Source organism: Thalia democratica, chromosome 2 (assembly GCF_965202585.1).
Source record: "Thalia democratica chromosome 2, ktThaDemo2.hap1.1, whole genome shotgun sequence".
Classification (NCBI taxonomy): domain Eukaryota; kingdom Metazoa; phylum Chordata; class Thaliacea; order Salpida; family Salpidae; genus Thalia; species Thalia democratica.
Window position 1 is genome coordinate 58,103,877 of NC_139166.1, and position 27,142 is coordinate 58,131,018.

Genomic DNA, 27,142 nt, shown 5'->3' on the forward strand with positions numbered 1-27,142 from the left:
GAAAAGTACCTAAAACCTACAAGGGGAAGGTGTAGCTTACAGATTAAACTACCAATAAACTACATACCACACATCAAATCAATGGCTAAAGAGATGAACAAAACTAATTACTTATAAACTTTACTGGTTAATATTTTATTTAAGTCAAATCTTTTTAAGTTTAATCGAAAATGTTTAAGATTTTTGCACAATACTAGTTCATTTGCAAGTTTGTTCCACATTTTTATCGAATGATAGAAAAAAGATTTGTGCCAACCAACATAGTTGAAATGATATTTGCATGTATATTTTCTATTATTACCTCTGAGTGAGTAATTATTTTTATAAGGTTTAAAGAAAGTTTGAGAATCAATATTAGTTTCATTGTTAATCAGTTTAAAAAAAGTAATGAGATAAAATTCAATTCTTCTGTACTCTAAAGTTTTTATATTAAGCTTTGTTAGTCTGTCTATGTAAGACGTATATGAAATGTTGCACCGAATAAAGATTAATCTCGTAAATTTTCTTTGAATAGATTCTAGTTAGTTGATGTCTTTTATAGAATATGGAGACCATAAAGGTGTGTTGTATTTCATCTTAGGACGGTTGTAAACTAGACACAGTTTTTTTAGAATTACCAAATCCGTAGATATAAAGCTTTTTAGAATTTGAAAAGATAAAATTGATGCAGTACAGTAAATATAGTTAATGTGATGGTTCCATTTTAAATTATATGATATAAAAATTCCAACGTCTTTAAATACTTCAGTTTTAGGTAAGATTGAATTGTTTATTTTAAATTCAAACGTTGGAATAGGTGTACTTTTGCGAATATTCAAAACACGACATTTGCTGGGATTTAGGTTTAATCTCCTTTCTTTTAACGATTTTTTTGTTATATTAAAAAAGGTTATTCTTCAAACTAACTTATAAAGTATTTTTTCATACTGTCATAAGTAGCCCAAGTACATAAGTAAACTATACCCTGAATTATGAAACTTTACAGTACATTATTCAAAACAATTATTTAATCTATAATTTAGACTCCTAAAACACTAATACATTAAAATTAGTATCAAAAGTAAACATTAGTCACCTAAAAGCTTATTGTAAGCTTATTGCGAGGTAAATTTTGAAAACTTTAACACAAAACAAGTTTGTTTACACGAATATGTTGCTTTTCAATTTAAAAAGAACAATTCTAAAAATATTAGTTTTAGGTTTAGAGCTAAAATTTTGTAAAACTTTCGATATGAAACAAATGTACCTACTTAGGGTTTCACTAAAAGGTGACATGGTCCATTTTAGATAGTTTTAACACGTAAATAGAAAAATATGGAGAAATTTTTATTTTATAGGGAATAGCGAGCAATACTTACGTTTGTTTTATTAAAACACTAAACACTTTAGTTTGATAATAAATTAAAAAACTTATTTAGAATTATTAAATGTTCAAACTAATAATATAACTTATTAAAAACCTTTACTGAAGTTCCTTTTTAAGTAAAAGTTACTGCAACTGTTAACGATTTACTCTATAGTATAAGAATGGGAACGGGTCTAAATTGCACGAAGACAAAAATGAACGAGGTTACTAAGTTGAATGAGAAAAAAATTGAACGAGTGCACAAAGATGCACGAAGCCAAATTTGCTCGAGGGCAAACAATTGCACGAAGGAACAAAATTTCACGAAGACGATTTTGCACCAAGGGTCAATTTTTCACGAGAGTAAAAAATACAGATAATAGAAAATAATAAAATCAGTAAAAAAAAAAAATACTGGCCGACGGTAAGGGCTAGGGGTAAAAAAAAAGTAACTAGGGATAGTAAAAAAAAAGCTACTAACAAAATAGTTATGAAAATTTTTTTTTTAAATAACTTACCGACCGAGGGTAAGTTTTTGGGATAACAGTGATAGTAAAAAAAAAACTAAATTTAAAAAACATTAAAACTAATACAGAAACTAAAAATGTAAAAAAAAAATAACCCGTGCAAAAATTTCTCCGTGCGAAATTGTCTGCTTGTGCAAAAGTGACCCTTCGTGCAAAAGTATCTTCGTACAATTTTATCTTCGTGTAATTTTGTGCCCCCGTACAAATTAGTCTTCGTGCAATTTTGTACACTCGTGCAAATTTGACAGCTACCTTATAAAAATAAATACAAATAACAACAATCGTAAACGGTTGTTAAATTACTACACTTCTGTAAACTTATATAAAAATTTAACTACTAAATTTTTACTATAGAAAATTGTTCTATAAGTATGTATGCCTTGTGTTTCAAAATTTTCAAAAAATGGTCTTTAATTTGAAAAAATATTAAGTTTTTTGTATAGATTATTTTATGTCTCACCACTTATGCTAACCAGGTAGTGTAATAGCTAAACTTTTAAACCTTTTTACACTTCTTAAACTTTGTTAGTTTGAATTTTTGTAAGCTTTAAGATAAAATTTTAAATAAAACTTATTGATAGGATAAACTCAAGTAAAGAAAAAGCAAATATTTATAATAAAATACCTTTCATAGCATTAAGAGAATATGCTAAAAATAAACTATTGACATTACTGCTTTAGACATGAAATTGTACAACATTTTTCAGAGACTTACTTTTGAAAATGTTTTCTACAACAATATGGAACACAGATTAGTTTTTCACTTATAGTTAATATTTTCTTCGAAAATTATAACCATTAATTTAACCCCATGTAAAAATTTTCCCCTAAAGTTATATTCTGAAACTACTGTTTCCATTATCAAAATTTTATTTTTAACTTAATATGTGTTATAATAGAAACTTTTATCAATACTAACCTTAAAAATATTATTAAATTTGTTTAGAGCGCAAACATGGTATACTAAAAATACAGGACGACGAATACCTACTGTTGTTTAGGTGTATCAATATTGAAATTTTCAATAATTGATTTAATATACTTTATAGTCACTTTAAGGTTTAAACCTCAAAAATTTTTAGCGCTTTCAAATTTTAGACACAAGGGAACCCTTTTTTTTTATTTGTTTCATCATTTTCTAAACAATACTTAATCAAAATACTTTAGTTTTACAATTCGTTAGTAGGTTTCAAATGTTAAGAATACTTTCTATAGAAATGTTTATACTAAGTTAAGATAACTTTTGAAAATTAAACCTAACAAACAGGTATATAACCAGTTATAACTTAGTTTAAACTATGATTCTTAAAGTATTTTACAAGAACAAACTTATTTCATATTTTTAATTTCTTGTATAAACCCATTTAAAAAAAATAATTTTATAATGTTATGATTAAAAATTTCCTTCATACTTTTATAATAGCTATATAATTTCAAATAAACTTTATTCTGTTATCAAACTTAAGGACATATAATGGTTTGTATAGAAATAGCGCAGCACTGATAACATTACAAATTTTCACAAATTACCTAATCGCTGAAAATTAAATGAATTATTAATCATAAACTTAAGCTTATTTTAAGATTCAAACATTATCATCTAAATTAATAAAAAAAAGGTAGGAATAACAGTTTGTGTAAATGTATATAGGTTGTAAATTATATGAATTTGTGTCAATGTTATAAATAAAGTATAAAATTCATAGTTTTAAAAAAACTGAATTATTCTTAAAACAAAAATTTTAACAAAATTTTGTTGTCTTTGATAACAAATAAATATTTACTAAACAAACATTTCAAAATAGTTTAGTTTTTCCATTAGTTACTTCGTATATAACAAATAAGCAACATTATCGTTCAAAAGAGTGTTAATGAAATGAAAAAAACTATAAAATAAGTTTCAAAAACTTTTTTCTCAATACAGGTAGACCAGTTTAAATTATTTAACTAAATGTGAGTTTCAATAGTGTGTGATAGAAAATACCCCAAACTAGCTCTCAACTAGCTAATTCAAACGTATAATCAAGAACAACTTGTTTGTCTTTGAATGTAAATATTGTTTGGACTTACTAAAGATTTCATATACCTTTATACACATAAAATTAAGTAGTTGTTTTCACTGATATAAAACTTTTCATACTGGTTTTGTATATTATTTAATTTGTTTAACTCAATATTATAACTAAACTTCAAGGATGATATTTAAATACACTTTTAATAAATTGTTATCCGTTTAATTAATCAGGGGGCAAAATCGTTTGAGAACCAGACGAAACGGCGATTAGTAGATAAATTTGAAAAAGCTGTACTAAATGTACAATGCAGTAAAATATTTTACTAGAAATACTTTAAAAGTACAAAGCAAAACAGCATACACTTTATCAATGGTGAACAACATCCTTATTTTAAACAATTAACAATGAAATCCTTCCTACTTATGGTGTTTTATTAAGAAACAAAAACATACGTTTATGTGTTTACACAAGTGTTTATGTACGAATCAACTGTGGGGGATGTTGTTTTTATTTGTACCAACGCGTAGCTTTTTGAACTACATTTTATCAATTTATAATATTTTCATTTTACAAAAAGTTTAGTTTTGCTGTTTTCAAAACCGATGAAAATGTTTTAAGTAAATAATTAGTGACATTTTTTATAAATCTCTTTATGGAAGTACTTTAATCTAAATCATTATTTTAGAAAAAAACTATTTAGTTTTTATAATTTATACGTTTATGCATTTCACTAACTAAAAATATATTTTGATTTATGAGCAGCAAAACTTTGTTTTTTTATTTGCTAATATTTAAGATGACATGTTCGAATATTTCAAACCTACATAATACAAATATTCTATAAGATAAATAGATTTACATACAAATATGTTTACTTTTTTTTTAAATTCGATTTTAAGTACTTAACTTATATATACAAATTGTTAAATTAAAATAAGCGTAATTAATAATTATAATTTAGAAGTCCTTTAAACGTTTTTCTAAGTAATTCTTGTGATAAAAGTTGAAAAAAAATCTAACCATAGATTCACTATCAAGGTACAAAAAAAACTTTAATTTTTATACAATTTTATAAAATAAATGTATAATCTTAATTTGTACCAAAATTAGAGCTAGTTTAATCAGTGTATTAAAAAAATCGAAAGTTACACTGTATATTTCAGTTCTGTTTGAAAAGTAAAAATTAGAGCGACGGCCCGCGAGTACTTTTATTTTAGAAATTCGGAACGAGACCACCAAATGCCTACCGGTCCCTGACTTTCTGTTTATTGAGTTAATTTTTAGTAAAACTATTCACTGAGCTTATTACTAATAGCAGAAGCATTCAATAAACAAAAGTATTTCATGATTCTAAGAACTTTTGTCGACATTTTATTCTTTCACTCTATTTTTACACCATCAGTTCATCCAACGATGACGTAAACGAGGTTTATTACTTTGTAACAAACGAAACGATTTCAAGCAGCTTTTACTTGAGTCATCTTAAAAAGCTGTAAATATTCCACGAAATATTATCTACACATAACTTTAACAGATATATTTATGATCAGTGCGTTTTACTTTATTTTATCAAGTTCACAATTATTCCAAAACTGCAACAATGTTTATTATATTGATTATCTAAAATGAAAATATTTACCTTTTAAATCAAGTCAAATTGATTTAAAAACCTTTTTTATTTTACGAAATTAACTATTTCTAAAAATTTATGTAGAAATTTATTTTTAAACGTACAAGAGTGTTTATTAATTAGAAGCAACTCAAAGAATTGAATTTAAAAATTTTAACTACTGATATCTGCATAAACACAAATGAAAAAAAATTAAGTATGTTTGAGGTTACGTCTAATATGAATTAAGACTAAAAATAAACTACTTTTGCTCATTATTATTGTGATTTATACTTTGAATAAGAACTCCGAGTTCTTTGAAGTATGACTTCATAACCAAAATGTTTTTTCGTACACCGGGTCTTTAGACAAAACTTTTTGAGCGCTTTTTTGTCGTAAACCATTAAAAATAGTTAAAGGTGCTTGTAATAATATTTTAATAAATTAAACGGTTAAAATCTAATCTAATTCAATACAATAGTTCTTGAAAATAGTATTTTTTCGGCACTGCACAACAAAAGTGCAGAACAAATACTTTTTGTATATCTTTGAGAAAACTACAACAAAATTAATTGAGCAGTTATTCAGAATTCTTTATTTATGCAATCCTGGCAATCCTGCTACTCAAATTATTTTTTATCAAAAAGCTACCTTAACAAAAAGCTATACAGGATACACCGTTTATAGATTGACAATTAGAGGCTTTTGCGGTTACGACTGACTGAAGAGACTAGAAATGAAACTCGAGTATCAGTCTACCGAGAGCTTGTAATTTGATGACATAAGTGGTATGACCAATCCTTTACGTTAATTTTATAAAAAAGAATTAGAAATATACTAAATAAGGTTATTATAAAGTAAGGTTAAGTTTTGATTTTACATTAATCATATTTAAATAATCTAGCTTAAAATTTATACTTATGCTTAATAATTTGTTATTTTATTCTGTTTTTTAAACTAATCGATTTTTTCAAATTTTATATAAAATTTTAGTTATACTAAAATAGGTTTTGCATTTGATAAATCAACTTATAAAAACTTTGCTAAATTTCGTATTAGTACATGTAATATAACAACAAAGTACTTAAACATACAAAAACAGTTAATTTATTGTGTAAAAATAATAAGATTCTACAAAGGAAAAATTATTTAATTAAAAACAAGATGAATTGTCAAAGTTGGAATGCTGAAAGCTAAACAACAATGACAGTACTTGTGTTTTTCAAGTAATTACCTTTAAAATTCAAGTATTTGTTTTCAAATCAACAAAAAAAGTCTTAAAATAAGATCTCATGTGGTTTATCTTAGTGCAGAAAAACCACCTAAAACTTAAAATCTTAAAAATCTTCGTATTTTTTATTTAAATTTTAAATGATATTGTAGTATTGGCAATTTCAATCACAATATATGTATTAACTTTTTTTTAATGTTTTATCATTTTGCTTTCAAGGTAGTTTATTAGATTCAAGTCTTAAATTGTTAAGGTTTTAATTACTTTAATGAATAAAATTTTCAGTGTTTGTATACTTCACAGTTTAAAGAATTTTGGATTATGTCTTAAAAACGACCTTAAGGTACTATTCATTCTATTTTTATTTACTTATTTACTAAATAAAATGTATTGGATAAACTGAAAATTATTTTTAGATTTTGATTTCTACAACAACTATTTTACTTTTTTCACTACTAATAGTTTATAAATTTAAAATTTAAAAAGAACTTTAAATAAAAAAAACTATTTAATTTCGTAACAAAAGAAATATGAATAAAAATTTAAAAATTAACTTGTAAAATTGAAGGTTAAATTTTTTGTCTTTTTACTACTATATACTTTTCAGCATACTAAAGATTATCTTTATTATCTTTAATAAAAACATAATTTAGTTATAATTCCATCAGCTTTAAAAGCCCACAACTATATTTAGCCAAAATTGGCCAAAGCAAACCTACTAGATAAGTTATACAACATTTTCACCATTCTAAAACTTTTTGCGACAACAACACCGTACAAATTAAATAAACGCTTTTGATTTCTATATAAATTATTTTAAGAGCAAGTTATCTGCCTGGCAATAAGAATGCCAAGCATCTTTATTAAGATCATTGTCTTAAACCCTATAATTTTAAGCCATTTAAAGGCACGAATGTGTGACAAAGATTTCGTACGTTCAACTCACGAGGCGCTTTCCTTATCTTTAGATTAAATCAAACAATTATTCCAGATATTGCCCGAAATAACGCTGGTAGTGCTGAAAATCACTTTTCTATGAAAACCAAAAAAAATCAGCCGTTTTAGTTGTTTCTGATTTCTCTTAAAGTCGTTGGTTTCCCTTTGACTATGTGTTTTAAATCAGTGTTTTTTAAACTTATAAATTCGCACGTTTACTTTGGCGTGCAGACACCTAATTAAATTGCTGTAAACATCTTCAAGTATCATTAAACACATCGAGATTGCTCAAAAAACTTTGTTTGACATTGTTATGACTTTGTTATATAAACTAAAAGCTAAAACCGCTCGTACTTAAGTGATCGAGTTCGGATAATTTGCTAGAATAAACAAATTAAATTATGCTGTTTACGTTAGGTTTCGATCATAATTTAATGATTATTATAAAGCACTGACAAATCTAAACTATTTTTCACAAGTGCGAATAAAAATTTATCGAACAAGCAAGCCATTGTTGAACGCAAAAACCGCCGTAGATAAAGTTTTACACATAAAATTTACAGCTTTCAAATTTATACATAGCTTTTTATCATGCAAATAGATAAACTTAGTGGAATATAGCCTTGTTAAAACGTATCAGAACTATTTACTTAATGGAATAAAGTTAAATAAATAAAAACGACACATATGTCACTGCTAATTTTATTTGAATTGTGCATACAAGTGGTGTTATAAATTTAATCTTATTTGTCAATATGTGCTTTTAAAATTCCACACACTTTATTGTGTGAGTGTGAAAGAATTAAATGACCGAAAAGTTCTTATTTGTAAATTTCATATAACCATATTAACTTTTTGAAATTAATCAAAAAAGTTTTTTTTTTTTTTTCGTAACACAAAAAATTATATAAATATGAAGAAAACAATAATTTAAAGTAAAATAACAAAGTAATAGTTTGATTTAATTACAATTCAAAGTTTCACACATTTAGACTGCTTAGCTTTAAATTATAGGAAAAAAGTCTTTAATTAGAAAACGTTCCAATAACTGTTTTTTCAATTAAAAAAGAAAGATTTAACGGTTAAAACGTTTATCCGAAAATTTTATATAACATTTTTATTCTCTAAGATAAATTAAAAAAATATATTGATGCTCATTAGACTATCTTACAATAAAATCTTAATAACACAATTAGCTAATTAGCAATTTAATGCTTTTCATAAAAAACAGACTATGCACAAATAAAGTGTCAATTAGCATATATACTGTAGGTTTATATGCTATATATAGGCATGTTACCATTTACAAGTATACTCGTATATAGATAAGTAATTATGTGCATAATAACAAAAGCCTTCTGTTCTAATAAATAATTTTCAGGTTTGTATCTATAGGCTGTTTTTATATTTTAGTTTATTCAAAGTTCTAAAAAACAATTATTAAACATTCTTAACTAATTTAAAATAACTCTATCATAAAAAAAAGATTTCTATACTGTAAATAAAAAAAAGTTAAAAAAAAATTCACTTAATAAACAAAAGTTTTTAAGAGCAAAAGTTGTACAACTTTAAATACCAAACAACTCTAATTGCATTTCTATTTAAATTTTGTCAAAGCTGACTCACACGAAACTTTGCATATTGTGGGAGTTCAGACGTCTGAATATGAAACTGTAGAAGGTCGTTACGAGCTGCAAATCAAATCAGAAATTAATTCCTACTAACTTCCGCACCGCCTTCACCAAATTCCTCAGTTTTAAGCGCATTAGAGGCCTCGTTAGTGCGACTGAGACTCCGATGGTGGCAAAAATAACGGTTTTTGGTCGGGGGAAAATCCCCTTTCATGAGCAGCATGTGCCGCGATTAAATTCTTGTTGTTTCGACAAACAAACTTTTTTTTTCGCAGGTGTTGCGGCAGTCTGCTATTTTTCGCCATGGTGGTTGCAGAGGTTTCCAGTTTATTCAGATGGCGAATAAACGAGGCCATTGTTTCAACTTTCCACGTGCTGAAACATAAATTCCATAAACATGCTGTTGTTGTGAGTCTAATAAATTTTGCGGAAAGTCGCTAACCCCGATGGCATTTTGAGAGGATTTCAACGGTAATTAGTCGAACAGGCTGGTGATAAGGTCAACTTCATGCCGTCGATTCAGCGAAATATCGAACGCGTTACAGACACATTAAAATGATTTTTCCAGTCTGAAATGTTTGATTAATTATTTCGGTGCGTTTTGTAAACCTGGTCTGGAATAGAAACTTTCTTTTGTTTCGAAATTTGCGTTTTTTCGATCAATACTGCTTTATAAGGAAATAAAATTCAATTGTGTCTGTTGAAATCTTAAAAGCGTGCTAATTATTTTAATCATTTAAGCAATGAGGAAGTAAAAAATAAGTATAAAGTTTCAAGTTTTGAGTAAAATTTCTTTGTTTGTTTATTACAATCATTATTAAACAAGCAGACATGAAAATGCTTTTAAACCAAAACTGATTGTTCAATTAAAGCAGATTAAAAAAAATTGCATTTTATTTTTAGCAGTGCGTATATGTTCTTTCAATTAAAGCAATTAATTCAAAGTATTAATTTTACTAGCAATGTCAACTCGAAACTGCTTTATTTTTTTTAAGCTATTGGGCTTTGAAGTCAATATTTAGTTATAGTAATTCTCTAAACAGCGTTTTATAGTTCAAGTTTTGTGAGTTTAAACGTGTATTGTACTTTTAAAAGAATTCATAGATCAAAAATTGGAATAGAGCAATAAACAACTTTTTTTATTCAATGTTTGTGACATTTTTTCAGTACTTGTTTAGCCAAAAACAAAACGATAATTTTCTGAAACGAAAGTCAATCTCTGTTATTTGTTTTTAATACGTAAAGATACAGCGATAGAAAAACAATTTGACTTTTTTTTTTACAGTCAACTTCAAAGGTACAAAAGCCGCAATAAAACAAAGTGGTCACGACAAAAAAAAAGCAACCAGCAATTAATTAGCAACGAAAGAAAAACATTTTTCGCTAAATATTTATTAAACACACTGAGCTTCGGTCAGCTCAAATTTAAAACGAGAGAACGCTGCTCGGCGTAAAAACAAAATGAGAGAAATTTTCAAACAAAGTAAAAGAAACGCTCTTAGCAGCTCGAGATGTTATTAAGGCATCCGTATAGCGCGTAGCAGTAGTAATAGTGCGTTTATACTTTGTACTTTAATGAAACGAGCGCTTAATTGCCTGCAATGTATGACAACCTGCAGGCTATTAGTTTTAATAGAATCTGTTAACGTGTGTGAGCTGTTAAAGAGTCTTTGCTTGAAGTGTTTTTTAAATAGAACACTTTGGTTTTTTATGCAGAACTTTGTTAGATATTAAGTTATTAAACAGTTTACTTTAAGATCACGTTTTGAATTGCAGCTAAAAGTTTTAGAGCTTGGTTGCTAACATTTGTTTTGTTTGAAAATCAATAAAAGTTTCTGCAGACTTACTTTGTGAGTTTATTTACTTACTTTTTGTTTTTAAACTTCTGTAAATTCAACAATGATTTTTTAATAAATTTATTGCTATACTTTATTTATATGCTAAATAAAAATAAGGATAAATAAATACGGTTCGTGATAACGGTTATGTTTTTCAAGAAACATTTCTTCACACTCTGTTTTTTTTATTTTAGTTGCAAACATTATTTCAAGGTTTACAATGTAATAAAAACAAATTAAAATATTAATTTTATGTTTTATGACCGCAACACGGGTCACCGCAGTATTTTTTTATGGACAATAAAATTTTCATCATTGTTTATTAATTGCCTTCGCGTCCCAGATAGCCCGTAATAAACACACTAACTATTAATTTTACAGACGCCGTGTAATCATTTAAACTTTTGAAATAAAAGAGATTAACAGCGATCTGAACTGAAAGCTGAAATAATTTGCTGAGAATAAAATTTGTGCAGTAGAAAAACACAAAGAGAAGAACTGGAAGAATTGAGTTGATAAATTGGAATGACTCGGGTTGCGAGTATTTACACGAAAACACATCACTGCTGCTGTTGCCTCCTCTTGCTGCTGGTAAGTGCTTCATTACTAATTCACGTGGGACTTTTCCCAAGTTTTATAACAGTAAGTAGCTGAGAGTTTGTGTGCAAGTTTCAGCACAATACGGTTGAAAGAAAGCACAAATGTTTATTGTTGCTTTTTTACTGAGAATAAACACCAAAATAAAGGTAGCTCATTCAATGCAAAACAAAGCACTGCAGACTTTGTTCAGTGAGGTTTTTACGGCAGCCAATTTGCTTTCAAAGCCGTCGCAAAAATTTACATTGCACCGTTATTTAACAAAAACATATACAAAAAATAATCACTAATGTGTACAGCCGTCTCTAAAACTCTCCGCCAATGTGGAATGACTTATCAAACTTTTCCAGCGTCTATTTTTACCCTTTTGTAACGATTACTTTTGGTAAATATTTACATTAAAATTGATTACGCACGTATGCCATAATGTTAAAACTGTACTTTAAATTTATTGATGTGTGGGTTTTTGCGTTTTTTAGACATATGAGACAAAAGTTTCAACTTAAATTGTTATTTTTAGGCTTCAAAAAAAGAAATGCTTTATAAAATTCATAAACTTATTTTTATAACTTGTAATTTTTAACAACATGTTTTCTACTTTAAATTCCTGTCTAAATTTATCAGAACAAATTGAATAATTCAGCTTAAAAATAGCTAAAAATTGGAAAAAGGGTTAATTAAAGTCCACACGAATTGTGTAGCGCTAGATTAATAACATAAAACGAGGCTAAGTCCATCGATTTGCACTAATAAAAGTCACATCTAGCACATAAATATATATACAGCGGCATAACATGAGGCGAGCAAGTAGCTTCAAGTTCAACTTTAATCGATTATCTTGCAAGCATTCTTTCGGGCAGGCAGCATTTACACACACATTGAAAAGAGAAAGCAAAAGTTTTTCTCTGCTGCTGAAAGTTTGCTCGGCGTCGCTTTTGCACGTTTGATCGTTTCACTTTATATGAGGTGGCCACCGCTGCTGTGAGGTGTTTGTTTAATACTCGACAGCTTTTATCTTGTTTTGAGCTCGAGCGCGATTTGAATTTAGTTAGTTTTTCTGATGGTTATCCTCGTATCACAACGGTAATCCGCTGCGAACAGTAGCACTTTTGTGTTTATGTAGCTAGCAAGTTAAGCCTTCCTATCAGAGCGCGGCCCTCAATAAAAATATTCGGCGTCGCCTTGCACCCTGGCTGACCTCTGGTCCTCAAGAAACTGTTGCTTTGTGTTTGACGTCCGCTTGCGTTGTCTTTATAGTTTCTCAACACAATCGCCATTCAACACAATTATCTCGTAATCAAACGTCAGTCTTAGGCACCGGCTACTCGGCGAGATGGCAGAACAAAGAGTCCATTATCTTGTTACTTGACAGGCAGCTCTGCCTGCTTGTTATTGGTTGCGCAGCTGAGCCTTTTTCATGTGGCCTGTCTGGCTTGTTTCTAATTTCATACAATTGTAGAGATAACTCTGCCTAGTAGCTAGTTTTATTATTTGGAATCACTTTGCAATGCTAACACTTTTCTGAGAACTTTTCTTTTCAGCTGAGTAAGGAATGTGTTAAAAATGTGTCTATTAATGCTTTTTGAATTGTTTCTTTATATATTTTGTAAGAGCTTAACTTAAACTATGTTATAGTTTTTGTTAACCTTAACAAAACATTAACAGCTTAATTAACTTTTATCCTTGGAAAAAAAAACTTAACACTTGTTGTCCATTAAGAAGTTTATCTAGAATATTTTTGATAATTTAAGAGTATACTTTATTAAACGATAAAAAAGTGCTAAAAAATTTGGTCCAAGGACTTTGTGTACGAAAAAAAACTTTCGGTTATCGATAAAAGATAAAAGAGTAAGCAGCTACTTTATGTATACATATCTTAAAGTGTGTATGATTTTTTTAATGAGTAATTTTGATAACCACTAAAATTACTTGAAAGTAACCAAAGTCATTTTAATCACTCTGTTTAACTATTAAGAATATTGTAGAAGCTTAGCCTAAAGTTAAATTAAGGTTTGTTTTTTACACACATCACTATAAACATTTCTTTACAATAAAAACTATATATAATGACAATATGCTTAAAAGCTTATGCAAGTACAACTGTTTTGATTGATTTAAGCAAACAAGCTCAATATAAAAACTGTCTTAACCTGTCTCTTGCTTTATTGAAGCGACTGTTGTTTTTTACCTGTAATTATTCTCTGAAATCTGCATGTCTAAAGCTTTTCCCGACTTCAATCGCAAACACCAACTTTTGTCGTTTATCTCTTCTGCTTTTGTTTTAATGGGGACTTGAGCGGGATAAAGATTACGGTGAAATTACATCACAATCCATTCAAATCGCATCACAAATTGCTCTCTAAAGTCTCTCAGACGTCAGCAAATCCCCTGGTCGCTTGGCAACCAAGCGCTTTGTGTTTGTGCCCTTTACCCTGAAATTATGTAAAACAGTGTCATATTGAGCCCACCGGACAGCTTCTCAGAAAGCTGTGGCCAGAAATTAAATTCTTGTGCAAACATTATGACGCAACAATTGCTTACTGAGAAGGTGCATGTTAAGCCGTTTAATGTTAAGAGTGGGTCGAAACAAGTGAGAGCGTTTCTCAATACATTCCGTTCGTTTTTGGTAATTTTTTACTCGCGTTGAACCTCCACACTAAGGTTCAAGAAAGCTCCAAATCCGTCAAAACAGTGAACTTAACGGCGAATAATTGATGCTTCTAATCATTAAAATCAAATTATTCAATCTAAAAACTGTATTTCACGTGTTTATGTTTGTGTTAATCTTAAACGACTAAGCATGGCAAATTGATTAACGAATTCCAGCAACAGTCGACACAAAAACGTGATCGGAACAAAATAGGAAACGTTTTTGTTTTGTTTCAGCAAAACTCTTATTTGTTTTGTAAACAGAAAACTGATAACAACAACTTTTTTTTAAACAGTTTGCATGTTTGCGTTTTTTGTTGATGTGCGTACAAACAGCACAAATAAGATAAAAATAAAAGTAAATTGATAACAACGCTGCTTATTTTCCTTTCAACTTTTTGCTGAAGAATTTTAAAACATGATAACTGCAAAGATAAATCAATTAAAAGCGTTAAGCATGAACAATGTCGAAGTTTTTTTTTGTATCAAACGTAAACATCAAATCTTTATTCCTGCCTTTGGTGGCTTTTGTGGCTGATAAAGTTTGGTTTTAGTACTTTGGGTTAAGCTTTGGTTTTGCATTAAAAAAAAAGTCAGATTTAATATTATATAAACAATGTTTTTTTCTAATCAGTAAATCATTTAGAACTAATTTCTAACATATACACAGGTCTTAATTAAAAAATGAAGCCTGAAAGTGGCATGTTTTGAAACAATTTTTATCAAAATCATATTAAAGTATACACACATAAATAATTTATAAGCAGTTTGAACTTTATAATCTGCTGCTATAAAGATGTGTTATGCAATAAATTCATTTTACAGTTTAGTTTATTCATGTTAAATTTGCTGCAAACATTTTGACGTGTTTCAAAATAACTTATAAAAAATAGCTAGCTACTCATCCACATTCTTTTTATTGTAGTAAATTCGCTTATAAGTATTAATAATATTAGCAATTTTTATAAACATATAGGCTAGGAACAATTAAACAATACAAGTGAATTTGTAAGTTAAGAAAAAAAACAAAGAAATTTTGCATACAAAACTAAAAGTAATTTAAAAACTTCAGGTTAAGAAAAACATTCATTTCATAAATAAAAGTATACTATAAGTTTTTTTGGAACATCTATATATAGACAAACTTATTTTTAACAACTAGGATCAATAAAAGAACACATGAGATAAATAAGAAAAGTACATGAATAATTAAGAGCTGTTTTAAAGGAAGTTTCGATTTCTGTTAATACATTTCTCACATTTGCTTAGCTCTGTATAAACTTTAATATTTAAAAGTTACAGCTTTAAGAAACTTAAAACCACTAAAGCAATTAAAAGTTCAATTAAACTGTTAGGGTTAACTTTACTAGGTTTTAATTAGATTCTTTTGTCATAAATGTTGTAAAACAAGTTATTGGAGTTAAAGTTAAACATTTTAATGTTAGTGTTATTTTAAATTACAGCCAGGAAGTTTTAGTTTGTATTAAACTCTAAAACAAATTTTACATAAATTTTCAAAATTTATACCTTTATAATTGAACTTTGTAGAAGTAAATAGAAAATAATTGTATTCCCAATTCAAATGTTTTAAAATTCAAAACACACTTAAATGCTACAAAACAGTTTATAACAGGATACCACAAAAATATTTGTTACCTTAATTCCAACTGGTTTCAGACATTTTAAATTATAGTATACAGTTACACAGTATACCCTTTTACCTCTCTGAAGCATTTCATAACAAATTTATCACTTAAATATACTCTTTTTTCAACTTTTGCGCATCTTTGTTAAAATCAAATTCGTTACTTCAATAAAAAAGTTCGTTACAAAGCTTCATTTCTTCTTGCACGACGAAAAACCGATCATGTAATATGTCTTTTTCCATAAAAAAAAGCACACACAGATAGAAATATTCAAAGTATTTGATTGTGTTGATTTTTATTGAGGCCGTAGTATCTCGCTCACAAAAGAGAAATTGCCAGGTTAAACTGATGTAAAGGAGCCCATTGTGCTCAGCTGACTTGTTTTGCAGTTTGAACGTTAATACAGCGAAACACGTGCAATAAGTGAGCATCTTTTCAGTTATTTCATTGCTCAAAATTCAAGCTTGCCTACTGCGGGTTGAATGGCAAAAACAAACGCATAACACACGAATTAAATATAAACACAAATAAAGGTTTAACACAAATAAATAAACAGATTAAACACAAATAAACGTTATTTGAATGCAATTTTTTTTTTGCTGAGAAATGAAAACAGAAGCTTTATATTTTAACGGCTTTTGTCCCAACAACTTGTTTGCTTTAAGGCTTAAACAGGTACCAAGTAAACACTTAAATACGAATGAAACTGCTCAGGTGACAAAAACACAAAAAAAAAAACCAGCTGTTAAAAATTTAGCCTAGTAAAAAAAGCACAATGAAACAAAAAACTTCTTTATTTTTAGCACCGCGCATTCATCCCACGCTTTTTGTTTACGGCGCGCGCTTTATAATCAAAATTGAATTTTTTTCTGGTCAAAAACCATTCACTCCGTGATACTCGACCTTCGAATGCTTCCGTTCGCGGCAAGTTCATGGCTCAAATTTCTAATTTTAGTTTAAAATTTAGCAGCATTAGAAGCAGTGGCCTGTCAAGGCACGCGCGCAATTTTAGTTGATTTATTTTTACTTTTTTTTTAGGTATAACTTTGTTCAGGATTTTTGCCATGCTGCGGATTTCGCTTAATCCCGAGTTCATGCTTATCATTTTGTTGGCTTTCTCTTGAAAATTTTGATTTTCTTTTAGTTTTACTAGTGGATAAACAGCTAAAAAATCGTAAACTACAATATAAACTTAAGAGTATTTTAATATTTACCGTTTAGACGCTTTTTAGGGAAAAACATTATATTATTCATTGTTTGCACTCACATGAATTTTACTTCAAGTGTTGAAACAACTCAAAGCTATTACTTTGTCAATTAACCTCAATTAAAGAAAGTCTTTCTTTGGAAACACATCAGCTTCAAAGCTACCTAGGACGCCTGATGTTTACAAAAAAGCAGTTTGGCAGCTAATTACGCTGAAATTTGCAGTGAAATCGTGTTATTAGCACCGCGCAAGTCAGCCAAGGTCATCAGATCTTATTTACAATTACGTTCCTCAGTGATTAAATCAGCGAGCGACCTACTAACTCTTTCTCATCATCTCATCACTTCAACCGCTTCAACTTTCTTGTGCTACTTTGCTACTTTATTTCGAAACGGTTTTTAATGCCATATATAATTTTGATCTGTATTTAATTGCAACACTAGCATATTGTGAAGTAGCTCTCTGCGAAAGGGAAAGGCATTGCGAGATTAAACTTTTAAATTTATTTCTTGTTTCAGTGGATGGCACAGTTTGAAGTGCACTCGCTTCTGTGTTTGTTTCTAAAACTTTTCCTTTTTATCTCAGGGGCGTTACTCGCCTCTCGAAGAAGAATGAGATTAAGTCGCTTGACAGCTCCTTAAAAATTTTCACCACGACAGCTTTAAAAACTTTCTTTTTATAAGATTCTTTCAGGGTCGAAGAATTTATTTCAGTTTCAAAACCCTTTCCAGACGTTTCATTTTTTTCTAGCAACGGCAGACAAACCCAAAACAAAAAATTCTCTGATGGTAAAAAATTTAAGTGCTAGAAAGGGAATTTCTAATGTAAGCTGCTGGCAATATTTGGGCTTAAATGCAAAAATTTAAAAATCAAAAGTGAAAAGTGAACTGTTTAAAAGGCACTCAAGTTGTGACAGAGAAGGATTGTGCGGTTGCAAGCGAATAAAACTCAAATAAAATTAAAATAAACATCTGTATTTCGGTGTAAACGCGTGACAATTCGTGTAATGCCTACGCTTGTCATATTGTATACCAAAGAGAAAGTTTTGTTGATCTTAAAAAATAATTTATTTGTATCTGGAGTTTGTTTATTTGAAAAGATTTTTACAACGTCTAATTCAGATTTTTTTATGCTCACTCAAACTTAAATCTAGCTTACCTTAACTATAAAAAACATTTTTATTTATTTATATTTTTTGGGTTTCTTATTTTTTTTTTTATAAGCTTACAGCTGTATACTTGCTGCTATCTTACTTTTCTGTAGCGACCGAAAGTATTTAATCTCCAAATAAAACGCGCTCCTAATTATAGCAATTAATAACTGTGTGAAAGATAACAGCGTCTGCTGTTTAGTGACTGAGCGAAATGACAAGATATGACATGACACTCGCTTTGTTATATATAGTGAAACAGCTTGAGTCTGAAAGACAATGGTGAAATTTTGACATTTCCCCATGCTTTGATGCGATAACACATATTATGTTATGTTTAAAAGTAGGTCTTTAAATGATCGGTAGTTATCAAAAATAACTTAATTTGGTTAAAAAATGTTAAATATTTTTGTTTTAACTTAAATAAAATGATTATTCATGGATTAGTTAATTGCTAATGAACTTATAAAAATAACCGTAAATCAGAAAGTTGAAAGTTAAAATTTGGGTTTTCAATATTTTCATATTTGGAAGCTTAAAAGGATCTTCAATTTACATCAGTTTTAGATGAGTTAATATGCTGAAATATCTTTGTGGTATCATAAGCCCATCTGTCAGTACATGTTAAATGATTGATAGATTATTAAAAGGTACCTGATTTTATGTGTCTGAATAATTAAAATTTTTCGTGCTCATTTGCAGAAATTTGATGCTGCATTAATGGCATCCTAAGCAAAAAAAATATCGATCACATCAAGTTTTTGTAAACAAAATTAATTGGGTACTAAATTAAGAACTGTCTCAGTAGATTGATGCATTTTATTGCATGATGTAAATAAAAACTATGGTATAATTGTAACAAGCAAGCATCAGTTTACATTGAAACGCAAAATTAAATTCAGACAAGTCAATAACCTTCATAAACAATTAACAATCAGTAAACAAGATAATCCGCTCAATAAAGCACAAATTAAAGCGCGCAGGTAAACACACACTTCTCGCGCGTAATTCGTTGATAAGACAGGTAAACATAACTGCCGCTAATCGCCAAACAAAAAGCAAAATAAAGTAGGTTGCGCGGTCAACGTCGCCGTAAACAAAACTTGTCTTCGATACAAAACAGTAACGTCACAAACAGCTGCTTTTGGCGGGTCTTTGTGACGTAACAATTTCTCACCACGTGCTGTTTGCTCGCCAACCCCCAGCAGCAGTGGAGGTTTGTGCGCGCAGTCACGCAAGCTTTTGTTTGTTGGAACAATCACTTCTACCGCTTGCTTCTTTTTGTTCAACGATTTGTTTGAATTTTGAGGAATTTGAAATTTATGAGATTATTGCGTGCCTGTGCAACTTTCCTTTTTGTTGTTTACGTTGATTTCAAGTGTTTTCTAACGTTTGAATGGCCTTAAAAGATGACTTTTTAAACAACGGAGAACATAAATTCCTTGTTTAAATAGCTTTTTCACAATTTAATGCATATATTCTTAAAATAAGACATATAAAAAGTAAGAAATGTTATTAAAAAGTACTTAAAAGCATAAATTACAAAAGTAAGTAATTAAAAATATTACACCTATATTACAAGAAGATTTAGATAAAGCGAAGGTTTTTTGATAGCACTTAAGTGACGGTTCTTTATAGAAACTCAACTTATAAAATTGACCATAAACAACTAAAAAATTAAAAAGTACATTGAATAAAATTCCTTGTTTGGCAGGTGTAACATGAGCTTAGCGGGGATTCCAATTTTATCTGATTTAAATGACTGGCAAGTTTTTATTAATCGGTTAGAAACTGATCGCACTGAGCATGATACCCCTTGAATTTTATTTTTATTTTCTTGCAGATAATAGTCAAGGCAGAGGAATTCGTGACGTCAGACGACGAGGATTATGACGTGACAGGGGGAAGCGGCGATGACGAAGCGTGGCACAGCGTAGTCAAACATGTAAGATTGAAAATTTTCAAAACTTTAAAAATTATTGAGAGTTTAAAAATGTCTAAAAACATGTTTTTGATTTCTTTAATTTATTTTTTCTCATACAATTGGATCTTTACATGTCGATTTATCATTGTAAAGCATCAATTATTATGATTAATGAATTCCAATGTCAATTATCGGTTTGTTTTTGAGCTTTCAAAAATTGTTTATCGACCTAATTGTAGTTTATCATTATTAAATTATTATTATAAAATATAGATTGGAATATTTCAATGTTTGTAAATTGCATTAACTATATTGCATGTATTTAGTTTATCATACAATATGGTTGATTATTACGTTTATAAAGTCATTAAAAGTTTGTTCAGATTTTTAAACAAATCTACAAACTAAGCTTGTAGTGAAATATTCAAATATAAATTAGATATAAGTTTCAATATCAACAGGAGCGAAATCTTTGGTCAGAATGGTCAAATTGGTCAGATTGTACAAAAACCTGTGGTTTTGGAATTTCTAAATCTTCAAGATCTTGTTTGAATGGGTAAGAATTTTTTTTTTTAATTTTTTTAGTTGCGGTTAACTATTTAACTTTTATTAAAAACTTTTTTTTAAACTAAAAAGTCAAAAATACAATAAACACAATAAAGTTCTAGTTCAATAGAAATGTTTGATCTTTACTAACTGTTTGATCTAACAAAAAAGCAAATTCATCAAAAAATTTAAGTTTTTTTTTACGTTGTAATTTTTGTACGAATTTCTGTTATACATATGTTTGTAACACTTTAAATTTTGCACCGTTTGTTAAAATCATAAAAGTATGTTGCTCTGTAAAATAAAACTTTAAATAGGTTAGCTTGTTGTGTTAAAAAATTTAGTTATGCTTAAATAAAGATTTTAAAAAGCTTATTTTTAGGTTTAGAAGTTATTTTAACACATGGTTTTTTTCACAGAACATGCATTGGAGAAAATTATAGATACAAACTATGCTCGACTGAGGTACGTATTTTACCAACAAGTTACTAATATAAACTATTTGGTCATAATAAGGTCAGTTATGTTGTTGTGAGTCAAAAAAACCCGCAGACATGAGGAAAACATTCATAAGCGCAAAGCAAACACTTTCCAGTGTGTTGGGGTCCAATAAGGGTATTAAAGTATTTGCAAGTTTCTTGATAACTGCGGTGCTTGAAAACAGTAGCCGGGTTTAAGCAAAGTTTAAAGTTTCACAACGTTTTGTTTGTATAAGTCCTACCAAATTCTTGCATCAACAAAGTCCATTATGCAGGCTTCCATTGATGTTATTACTATATTAGTTTTATGTTTAATGGTGCTAACCCTTCATCATTATAACGTAATTTTTACACTGCTACTCTTTAATTAGTCATGTTCATAAGGTAATAACATAAACTGAGCAAAATTTTAGAATTAATTGTTATTTTTAGATTTTAGTTAAAAAGATAGATGTAACTGAAGCATGAACTCTTTTGGTACTAACTAATTGTAAATAACAATTTTTAAAACACAGTTAAAAACCATTGAAATAGTTAGAGATATAACAACTTATCAGAAATAAAAAGGTTTTTTTTTAAACTCACATAAACTACATGCAGACAAAAAAAATAATGTGCAGTCTTTTTTTATCAAAAACTTTAAGAAAACATATTTAAAAAGGAAGCTTAATTAACTTTATTTGCTGGATTGCTATAAAATATAATTAAAAGACGATCTTATTTAAAACACTTCATTTCTTTAGTTTATAAACGTAGAATAAAAAACTAACTTCTAGATAATTTTTGTTAAAAACATAAGGAAATTTCATTATTAAAATATAAATTGCAGGACTGCCCGCAGTTCTCTGTAAGCTTCAGACAACGTCAGTGCGAAAGTTTCAACTCGGCAACTCAAAAGTGGACGCTTCCCGTGCTGACCACCTCCGACCTCATCGACCAAAGGCTGCAGAAGGACCTCAACTCCCACTGCTCCCTCCACTGCAGGTCGAGCGTGACGGGCAAGGTTGCCATGGTAACCGACAAGGTCACAGACGGAACCCGTTGCCAGGCGCAAAAGAGTTTCGGGGTTTGCATCGAAGGAAAATGCGAAGTGAGTGAATAAATAATTTAATACTTCAGCATAGGCTTTAAAGTTTTCTCTTTATAAAATAATTTTAAAAATTTCCAAAAACGCTTTTCATCACAACATTAAACAATGTATAAAAATCATGTTTTAAACAATTGTGTGGTTTGTTTTTTGCTTGAATTTGAAACAGTAAAAGGATAAACGAGTTTCTTAATCAGCCTCATGACAGACACCAACATATTTCCATCTAAATTTTTAATTGTCTAGATTAAACGAAGTGCTAAGTTCACATTTTCTCCTTTGGCATTTAGTGCTTTATCAATTATGAAAACAGTTTGTTTTAAAACGCTGGGATTTCCTTGCGTACTTAAAACGAAAAAGTTCGTCTTTTTATACCAAGTTGGGTTGGTATGAGAAATATTTGAAGATTTTATTTCCAAGCAAAAAGCCGCAACTCTCTTGATTAAAATACCGTTAAGATTTTCGTAATTCGGCAAGAAAATTCCATCAGTGTAATTATGATACTGTGTGCTTATTGCTTAAAATAAAATTGACAACTGTAATCTCCTTTGTTTGGGTTTTCTTGTTTGGTTGTTTTAAAAAGAAAAAAACTTGTGGTTGCGAATAATAAGCAATAATACAGCGTTCATAAAGAGATTGCGTATATTTTGGTTAGCGAAAACAATAAATATGATAAATCGCTTCATTCACGTGATTATTGTTCCCATCATTAAACTTTTTTGTCATATAAGTTATTCAACCTTATATGGTTGGCAAAGTAAAAAATAATAACGCATTACTTTATCATTATGTTTATAAAACTATCCGAATAAAGTTGGAGTAATTTACAATTTTATACAAATGACGAAAAGTAAAACTCGTTTCTCATCAAAAACTAAAAAACAACAAAAAAGAAAAACTGTAATTGAAACAAGAATTTCTAGGCTCGTTTGCTAAATCGTTTGTTTAGCAAAATAGCAAGAATTATCATGTTTTTTGCAATTTGTATGTCTATGTGGTCTGCATATGTGATTTGTTAATGTAAATGTTTGCTTTGTTAAATCGTGAAATAAAATTCTTTTATACGGAAATTCAGAAACAATTGTATTGAGTTTAGATTTTTTCGCTTTAACACGGTTTAAAACGTGTTACAGTGGTCGAAATCAAATTATTCGGAATAAGCCATAGCCAAGTTCGAAATAGCAAAGAAACATTTCTACTGGTGTGTGATTATCATACATACCGATGTCATGTTTTTTCGTTTAGTAATCACAAGACGCAATTATTCTTGAATATAACTTCAGTAGTAGCTGAAATAATTGCGTAAAAAATACAGTGAAAAAAAAAACAGTTTTGCAAGAAGCTATTTCTGATTATTTCTATCTAAACAGAACCGAATACTCTTCAAACAATAGTATTTTTGCAGATTGTTGAATTATAGCATTACCGGATATTTTTGTTTGTTGGTTCTACTTTGTTTGCTGAAGACTTTCCTGTTGTAGTCATCTTGAGTCACACAGAAACTTGATAGCCATAAACAAATGCTAAGAACACTTGTGTTTTGATTGTTTTTTACTTAAACAAAATAATTCTTTTAGCAAAGTTTTCACCAACTAAAAAAAAATGTTCTACTTTTTCTTCGGCTGCTTTTTTTTCAAAAAAAAAACATGTATACTAAAAATTTCACAGTTTAGTCTAAAATGTGCAAAAATAAAAGTTCATAGACTACTGATTCCTACTAGGACGGATTTTATCAGTTTCTGGTATAAAAAACTGGTTTAAAACATGAAACATAAAAATGTTCGCTTTATTAAATTTTAAAGTAAGTTTTAATTTTTTTTTCACAAAACAACACAGCAAGCTGTTTATAGCGCACCTAAAGCTGTTTTTAAACTCAAACAAAAAGTTTCTACTCCACAGCGTGCGGGATGCGACGGAGTGTTGTATGGAGGAAAAGTTTATGACAAATGCGGAGTTTGCGGAGGAGACGGAAGTTCATGCAGATTGATCAGCGGTATTGTGACGTCATCAAGTGATAACGGTTTAAAATATAATGAATATAATACGCTCGGTTTTAAATATATTGGCTGTGAAAAAAGTGTGTTCCAAAGTTTTTCAAAAAAAAAAAAGTTAAAAGTTTACTTATCAGCATTGAGAATAAAAAAAACTTTATCATTACTAATAAACATGTTTTTAAATCCAGAAAAATATTTTCAAACATTTTACAAGATACTTTCTGCATGCATTTAATCAGCTTTGATTAAAAAAAATAAAATTTTAAATATTACAAAGAGCGATATATTTCTAAAAAAAAAACAAACTTATCTAGGTTGCAAAGGCAAAGAAGTTACTGTCAATATCTTAAAAAAGTTGAAAATTATAAGAAATAATAAAATAAAAAAACACTTATTGCTAAAACATTGAGGTAGTAATGTAAAGTTAATGTGTTTACAATCGTATGAAGAGTATAAACCTAATGATTTATAATATTCTACGAAGTGCATACTTAGAAAATACTTAAATTGAGTTTTAAATCAGTTTACAAGGCTATTAAACTGTATTCAACTCCTTAATCATCATAATTTAAACTTTTTTAAATTGCTAGTAGTATTCTAACTATTTTAATACCTACTCGTTTTAGTTCCAAGTAATTCGATATTTTATCTGTGCTGACTTAATATCTGTAATGAATCATCTACATGTTAAATTGTTGACCTTACCACAATTGACATTTACAAAAATATTTTAATCTAAAGATTGATCATTTGATGAATTTACACATACAATTTTGCTGCCGTAAATTTATAAATGTATAAAATTCTATTTCTCACGTATAAAAAAAATAAAATTAAGAAGAATGCTTCATTAAATTATAGCTATAAAATATAGTTAACAAATAAATGAAATAATTTTATAATTTTATAGTTCACCGCCTTTTACTCGTATGTAAAAGTTTAAACAGGTTTGTCAAAAACAGTTATAACTTATTAAAATTGAAATTTTGTATATTTGAAAAAATCTATCATAAGTACTAAGTGTTAGATAATTTGGTATAATGTTTTAGTATAATGGAAATTAATATACATTAACTACAATAGTTTACAATTTTTGTTAGTAGTTCTGATGCTAGTTTTTCTCAGAATCTATCATATTGTTAAAAAAAAGTTTAAAAAAGTAAAAACATATAATACAACGGTAATTTTTTGTTAAAATTTTTAAAACTTTATCATAATTGTTCATTTTCAGAAACAATCACAGAGATTCCAGCATCAAGCACAAACATTATAGTTTCTGGGGATGTTAGCTTCGGTAAATTAGTTTAATGTTTTAAAGTATTACACTGATAGCATTTGATATTTTACTTAAGCTTCTTGTCGTTATGAACATTACAAAAAACTTTTTTGTCGCTCATTTACATAACATATACACTTCATTTCGTTTAATTTTTAAACAGCTGTTTGTTAATTTTTTTTTAAATACTCTTAAGCTGTAATAAAAATTCAAAATCATTACAAAACTATTATTAAAAAATTTAGAAATGTAAGCTTCTTAATTTTACAAATACACGACAACTATGTTCGGCTTACGTAACAAACTACATTGCAGATATAGTATCTGAGGAGAAAAACCTCAGCTTGATAGAAGTGAACGAAGAAGCAAAACAACCGCTAGCTGATGCCGAGGAGCTGTCAAATTTGGACGACTTTGTTTACTCTTTCGCAGGGCCGATTAAAGAAAACGCGAAAGTTGTAGTAAGTTTGCATGCTGTATTACTAGTGAAATCTATTCATGTGCTTTCACACTTTTTAATAGGGTTCCATATAACTTTATCATTTTAAATAAACACTAATTTCCTAAGTAATTCAAAGTATCACTTGAATTTAAGATTGTTTTTGTGAATTCTAAATCTTTATAAGCGTTAGTATTTATTTAGTAAAAAAAATAAAAGTTTTCTTTTCAAAAACTATAAAGCGAATGCTTATGACCTTACAAAGATTACTGGAAATATTTTTTAAAGAAAAAGAAAACTTAAACTGTAAAAAAACATAAAACTTGCTGTTTTGTTTTTAAAATTTTCAAAACATCTAAAGTTATAAATTTAAGAACCTCAAAAACTCTTAAAAAACTAAAACTTTCCATTTGTTATATTTGAAATGACTAACTGGAAGTTTTTTTCTTAACTATAATTATGTTTTTAAATTATGAAATTCTTTAACTTTAAGCTAAACTAATTTAACTCAACTAAAAGTTGCTTTTATTACGAAATTTTAATTGACTTGAATATATTTTAAGGCATATAAAAAGTTAAAGTTAATAAAAAAAAATCTTTTACTTAGCAATATTTTATCTTAAATCAGCATAGAAGTATAAAGTATAAAAAAAAGTTTGAGTTTGCATAACCTTTAATACATAAATTGTTTAATGAAGTTTTACTATCAATGATAGTTAAAAAACAAACAAAACTAGGTAACTACCTTAATACTGTTAGTATAATGTGTTTTGTAATAGTTAACATAGTAAATAAGTTTATAAGACTTGGCACATAAACTAAAAGCTTTTTAGGTATATTACTTTTAAATGTTTCGCGCAAGAATTTCAATTAATCTAAAGTTATTTAAAAAATTTAACATAAGTTTCTTGACAATATTTAGTAGAAATACTTTCTACGTTCAGTGTTAAATGCCAAAAAGATTATCTAACAAAAACCGGTAATTAAATAATTTATACTTTGTACAAGCTCCAATA

The 27,142-nt window shown here is 28.4% G+C and overlaps 1 protein-coding gene across 1 annotated transcript in view; it reads left to right on the forward strand.

The window, feature by feature from the left end:
• The first annotated feature begins 11,524 nt into the window (after positions 1-11,524).
• The window catches only part of LOC145849632 (ADAMTS-like protein 1), a 43,679-nt gene continuing 28,061 nt past the window's right edge, over positions 11,525-27,142 (forward strand). The window contains exons 1-8 of the mRNA XM_082954621.1: positions 11,525-11,723; positions 20,225-20,326; positions 20,767-20,861; positions 21,271-21,316; positions 22,160-22,420; positions 24,317-24,437; positions 25,643-25,705; positions 26,003-26,148. Coding sequence (XP_082810747.1) covers positions 11,658-11,723; positions 20,225-20,326; positions 20,767-20,861; positions 21,271-21,316; positions 22,160-22,420; positions 24,317-24,437; positions 25,643-25,705; positions 26,003-26,148 — 900 coding nt within the window. The 5' untranslated portion in view covers positions 11,525-11,657. The remainder of the gene's footprint in view (positions 11,724-20,224; positions 20,327-20,766; positions 20,862-21,270; positions 21,317-22,159; positions 22,421-24,316; positions 24,438-25,642; positions 25,706-26,002; positions 26,149-27,142) is intronic.